Raw genomic sequence first — 6,000 nt, 5'->3', positions numbered from 1 at the left:
ATCCCAGTGAGTAGCAGAACAGTCAGGCAGGTATCTACCTCTCTGTGCTTGCAGCGTTGCAGGTTCTGCCCCTCTGCATCTGATCAGCAGCTTTGAACACTTAGAAAGGTGACAAGTGAAATCAAATGGTTTAAAGCAGTTTAACATGAGCCACCCAGGAAAGGGGCTGATGGGGAAGTCATCTATATTCCTCTGTGAGAGCCTGGAGCTCCTTTGGGGGGTGTAAACAACCAGAGTTCAGGACCCCCACACCCACATATGCACCGTGTTGCTGGCCCATCGCAGCACGTGCCATTTTGCATCACATCCCTGGCACAGCCACGGATTTGCCCACTACTCCCAAAGCTACCTGCCCCACGCACCCACATCACCCCCAAAAACACAGGCAAAACACCAGCTTTAGCAAAAATGTTTAATCTCTCCTTGATGCATGTGTTTATTTACAAGTACTAAATCTGAAGAACATTAAAATAGGAAATAGCAGGATATTTACACGATCAAAGGGCGCTCGGCCAGCCGTGCTGGCCTGTTGCTTCAAGTCTGAAACAATCACAGAAAGGGAATCAGGACTCTGGAGTGTGATTTTTTTTTTTCCCCATTTAATTTTCTAAAACTATTAGAGTTCTCTGCCTCTCGCCGGGTCCACCTTAGGCTTTCCCCTGCTTTCTTAAAGGACAGCTCGTTGTGCGCTTTGGTCAGGAGCGGGTGAGCCGGGGGGGTCCCCCCATCCATCCCCCTGCTCCCTGTCCCCAGGCTGGGGCCAGCTCTGGGGGTGACACGGGGCTCCTGCTGAGGGGACACGTCCAGGCTGGACTGCACATTTTTTAACCCCAAACTGAAGAGAAAGGCAATGAGAGCAGCCAGGGACCCCCCTTGCTTGCAGTGGTGGGGGATCAGCTTGCACAGCCCAGCTGCCTCTGGTGGTGTCCAGAGCAGGAGCGCCCGGAAAGGCAGGCTCACAGCAAGGGATACTTCATCTCAGCCCGTTCTGGGGCATGGGCTACACCAGCAGCAAGAGGAGTCCTGTGGGTGCTTCCCAGCTTCTCCACACCTTTCTCCGTTCTGAGGCAGGGTCTGACAGGGCCGGTTCTGACCCCGCCAGGCTGGTCAAGGGAGGGCAGGCAGCTGCCTGGCACGATTAAGGACGCTGGGCATCATGCGAAAGGCAAAGGTAGCACCAAGAAGCGCCAGAGGCTGCGGGCAGCACTGCAGTGCCCACCTCACTGACCACCACCCTCCCCATTAGAGGCAGCAAGGGGACCCCTGAGTGGTGGGGAGATGCTGGGGCATCCTTTGCTGGAGCAAACTGCAGACACCCCAAAGCTCTCCAGGAGGAAGCCAATGGGAACCCATCCCTAGGACCACACTACAGGCAGTCAGCATCACCAGGGGGCTGGAAGAGCCAGGTCACAGCACAAGGGGAGCCCAGAAAGCAGAGCCACACCATGGCACTGCCATTCAACCCAGCATGACCTCCCAAGGAGCCTCTCTGCTGCCCAAATTCACCTCAGACCCACCATGGCCAAAAAACTCATTTGTCCCTCCAGGCTGGCTGAGGGAGCACCCACAGCATTGCTGCTGGGAAAGCAACAGGCTAATAGACCTCAGCAATTAACAGTGCTTCCAGCCCTCTCTGTCCAAAGGGAAATTTTCAGGGAGATGCTCTTAGAAACACATCTCCATCCCCTCTCAACCACCACAAAACCCACGTGCTTGGCTCCCTCAGCACCAACCAAAGCTCCCCAAGACACTCTTACCACTGCAACAGGCAGGACCCACACCGGTCCTGGACAGAGACCTCAAAGCCATCACTCCCCTTCCGTCACACCGCAGTGACCACCGATGCATTGTCACCATCCTCCGGGCGATTTCCAGGACCTCCACCAGTACCACGCAGCCAGCAATGCCACAAGGAAGAAGTTTTGCACCAAAGGGAGCTGCAGGCACCCCTCCACCCCATCACAGCAGCAGTGAATTCTACAAAGGGACCCCCAGAGGGTTCTGTCCCACCAGAGCACCCAGGGAGATGCTGGCAGCCAGCGGTGGCCCCGGCACAGGGCACACAGCTGTCCTTTAAGGCTCTCCAAGTACCACATTTGAGATGTGAACCTCTAAAGTCTTTCATTTTGCTGTTTCTTTTTTTTTTTTCTTCTGGACGAGAAAGTGGCAAATTAATTTCAAATTTTAAAAAAAAACAGGTAACAGGCCTAAACAAACCTCTAATATTCAATACTTGCAGTTTCTTTGTTTTATGGGTTTTTTTCTTCTGTTTCTTAAAAAGATCAACTCAGACTAAAATCTAGCACAGTCATGCAACAGCCCACAGCTCTCAGAAATCCAGCGACAGCTCAGGGTTCGTAGGTTTGGGAAACAATTATAAATTCTTTTTCAAACATAGTTTTGCTGTTGTGGTTGGATTCTTTTGTCATCTTTTTTTTTCTTTTTTTTTAATCAGCATCTTCTCTCCTTTCCCTCCTTATTAAAACAAAACAAAACCAAACAAAATTACAACATAATGAGAGATGTGCAGGCTTCAAACAATTGCTCTGCATGGTGAGAAAGGCTTGGAAGTTCCTTCCAGACCATTTGGTATCCTTTTTTAATTTTTCTTTTTTTCGGTTGTTGTTTGTTTTGTTTTAACTGGCTGTGTAAATTCATCTCATATTTATATTGGTTCGATTCTCCTTCAGTTGAATATACAGCACCCCACTGGGGCACGAGAATTAGATTGTAACCACATATATATATATACACACTTTTATTATTTTTTTTTTTAATTAAAAACTTCATTATTTCTCCCTCTCCCCCCCTTAACTTGCAATTTAAGGGAATGGACAGAAATCAGCTGGGCTTCTCTCCACTTGGATTTCGACAGCCGTCCGCTCCTGGCAGAGTGTGGCCCCGTGTGCCGTGGCCTGGGCAGTGACAGGAGTCCTCAGTACAGAAAAGGAAAGGGTTTTGCTCATTTCTTTTGGAAGTTTTTGGTCACCTGCTGCCATTCAGGGCAGCATTCAGCACCTTTTCATCTCTGGAAAGCACAAACCCACAAGGAACTGGCATTTCCAAGGGGGCAGCTGAGGGAGAGACCTCAGGTCTCCAACGAAGCCCTGTCAGGGCGGAGGCAGCGGAGGGGAGACAGGGTGACAGCAAGGAGAGAAAGGGGGAGAAAGAAGGAAAAGACAAGAGAAAGAAAGGTCAGTCTTGGGTGGAAGGTCCTGCACACATTTGGGGTCCCTAGGTGGAAGAGCAGGCAACAGCCCCATGGCAGCCAGAATCCCAGTCCCTCTATGGGCTGGGAACCCAGTGGGGTTTGCCAGGGGGGATCCCAGTCAGGAATGCAGAGGAGCTGCCTTCCCTTTTGCCAGGGATCCGGTCTCTTCCCCTGCATCGGCACAAAAAGATGATGGGGAAAAATAAACATAAAGGGGCTTTGTTAAGGCAGCTCCAGTGCCAGAGAATCTGCCACAAAAAGCCAGGCTGGCTCTCCATCAACCCTCCTGACAGCCCCCAAGGCCCCACAACCATCCTCCACCCCGCGTCATCCCAGGACAGGCAGAAGCAGGCAGCGCTGCCCAGACCACCCCATGGCCACCGAACCGGGAAAACAAGGACAAGCTCAACAAAACACCGACCATCCTTCAGCAGTCACCCAGGAAAAGAAAAAACCAGCCTTGGGATCTCCCTTCCTCTCTGATTTTGACCTCCAGAACCACTCAGCAGCATTAAAATAACAGCATCTATCCAGCTAACAAAACTCCCAACTTTTTTTTTTCTTCAATTTTTTTTTTTCGCACTAAACGACATTCAAATAAAACATGGCACAGGACGTATTTTAGAAATATCAAAGCTCAGGGATTTCTCCCTTTCCTGCCCACCCCTAAAGCCCCCCACCCCAAATCTCCCCAGCATCAGTCCTTTAGCTTATCTCTTAAAATCATTTTTGTTAGTTCATTGCAAAAAATTTAGAATATTTTTCCCCTCCCATTTTTTGTTACAATTTTTTTTTTCCTTTAAATTAAAAATTTTGTTTGTCTCGTGTAAATTGTGCAAATATAGCAGTTAACACTAGTGGCAGAAGGCCAGAGAGAGAGAGAGAGAAGGGGGGAGAGAGAGAAAAAGAGAGAGGAGGAGGAGGAGGAGAGGAGGTGGACAGCTGGGGGGAAGGAAGGGAGAGCAAGTCAAGTACAGTAAAAATAGGAGCCCACCCACCCTCCCTTCACCAAAGTAACAACAACATCCAAACGCCTTCCTAGAAAGCCCCGCGGTCCCGACCCTCCTTCCCTGTGGGCTCAGGGGCTCTGCCCAGGCAAGGGATGCCCAGCAGCTCCACGGGGCAGGCAACCCCCTTCTCCTCCGCCCGGCATCGCCTCTCTGCAAGGTCCCCGCTGCATCCCGGTTGGACTGGGGGGTTTGTCTGTGGGTCAGGGAGTTCTATCGACGCTGCTGCCGCCGTCGGGGTTTGTGGTTTTTTCCGCTAAAGCGCGAGGTTTCCGTGTTTGTCCGTGGGAAGCGTGCGGAGGCGCGGCGGCTCCCGCGGGCCCGGCCGCTCCCAGCCCCAAAGTCTTGTGCCCGTGGCTGCCGCTGGCCGGTCCTTCCTCCCTCCCTCCCTCCGTCCTGCCGCCCCCGCTGCCGGACGCCGCCGCCGCCGCCGCCTTCTCAGCTGCTTAAGGCCATTGTGTCGATCGCCTGCTCCAGCTTACTCCGCAGCCGCTGCCTCCGGGCCTGCTCATCCTTCTCCAACGCAGCTAAAATCTGGGGAGAGAGGCGAGGAGAGAGGGTGAGGAGGTGTCTTCCTACCTAAAGCAGCTCCCTGTGGCCTGCTGGCTCTTTGATGGCATGAGGAGATGGGGATGTGGCCCCATGGGAAGTATTCGTGTTCCCCAATGGGGCCAAAGGAAGTGCAAGGTGGAAGACACCACTCTGAGTGGTGCCATCCACAAACTGAGCCCACTGGGAACCCCAAAGGGTCTGCAGTAACACCAGGGACCTGCCTGACACTAACGAGAAGCCAACTTGCACATGGGGAAGTGAAGAAAACACAGTCAAACAGAGAGTGAACCCCAAATCCAAGCCAACAACACCTTCCCGCCATGTCTGTGCCTCCAACAATCCTGTTACGCCTTAGGGAAGCAGGGGTTGTGTTTGAGAGATCACGATCAAACCATTAACTGGTTCCACAAGCACAAAAACACCCAAATCCACAAGGCTTCGGCTGCCACCAGAGTTAAAACCTGTCTCATTTCTCCCCACAGTGGACAATGGGGACAGTGGGGTGCTGGAAGGGGACATCAGATAGATGCGCCAGCAAAGCCTGGGAGCCCCCAGTCCTCTTAAAGGGGTGCACCCACAGACCCCTGAGAATGACTTTCCTCCTTTGAAATCCTTTCTCTGAACAAGCTGCTGATCAGGATGACAGATTGCAGACTGGAGGGTCAGTCCCCTGCCCTGGGCTGGATGTGACCGTGCCCCCAGGGCTGGGGGAAGGACTGGCAGCAGCAGGAAGGTAGAGGATGAGGCTCAGAGTGGGAAAAAGGGAGTAACAAAGTGTAAAACAAAGGGGCAGTTGCCCTCCCAGCAGCCAGGAGTCTCGTCTCACTAACATCGTGCCAGCAGAGCAGAAAAGCCGATTTAAAAAAACAAACCTGACAGAAATCTCATCTCCTCGGGTGAGCTAGTTGAGAGAGCAAATTTTTTGTAATTATATATCAAGGCATCCATCAAAGGGGACTTGATTAACCATTTCATTGGCTGCATAATTGGAAACAAACTGTTGTATAATTAATAGACTTACTAGGAGGCAGGCAAAGTCCATCAGGAGCCCTACAGGTAACTTCTTAATGGGGAATCAGCTCCCTTTGATTAAGAGCTGCCGCAGTGTTGGCGAGTTGTGGAGAGGCAGACAGGGTGTGCTGAGGAGCATCCACCACACTGCCACAACCAGCCTCTGGCCACCAACACATTGGGTCTCCTTTAGGCTTTTTTGGGGCAGGACCAGGCTGG

General features: G+C 51.9%; 1 protein-coding gene across 3 annotated transcripts in view; it reads right to left on the bottom strand.

The window, feature by feature from the left end:
• Nucleotides 1–4,220: 4,220 nt before the first annotated feature.
• The window catches only part of PLXNA1 (plexin A1), a 112,531-nt gene continuing 110,751 nt past the window's right edge, over nucleotides 4,221–6,000 (bottom strand). For all 3 annotated transcript variants that reach the window (XM_069028448.1, XM_069028447.1, XM_069028449.1), the window contains exon 32: nucleotides 4,221–4,752. In XM_069028448.1, coding sequence (XP_068884549.1) covers nucleotides 4,657–4,752 — 96 coding nt within the window. In that variant the 3' untranslated portion in view covers nucleotides 4,221–4,656. The remainder of the gene's footprint in view (nucleotides 4,753–6,000) is intronic.

Source organism: Aphelocoma coerulescens, chromosome 12 (assembly GCF_041296385.1).
Source record: "Aphelocoma coerulescens isolate FSJ_1873_10779 chromosome 12, UR_Acoe_1.0, whole genome shotgun sequence".
Lineage (NCBI taxonomy): Eukaryota > Metazoa > Chordata > Aves > Passeriformes > Corvidae > Aphelocoma > Aphelocoma coerulescens.
Note: the sequence above shows the minus strand (reverse complement) of the source record. Positions and strands in the feature narration are given on the sequence as shown.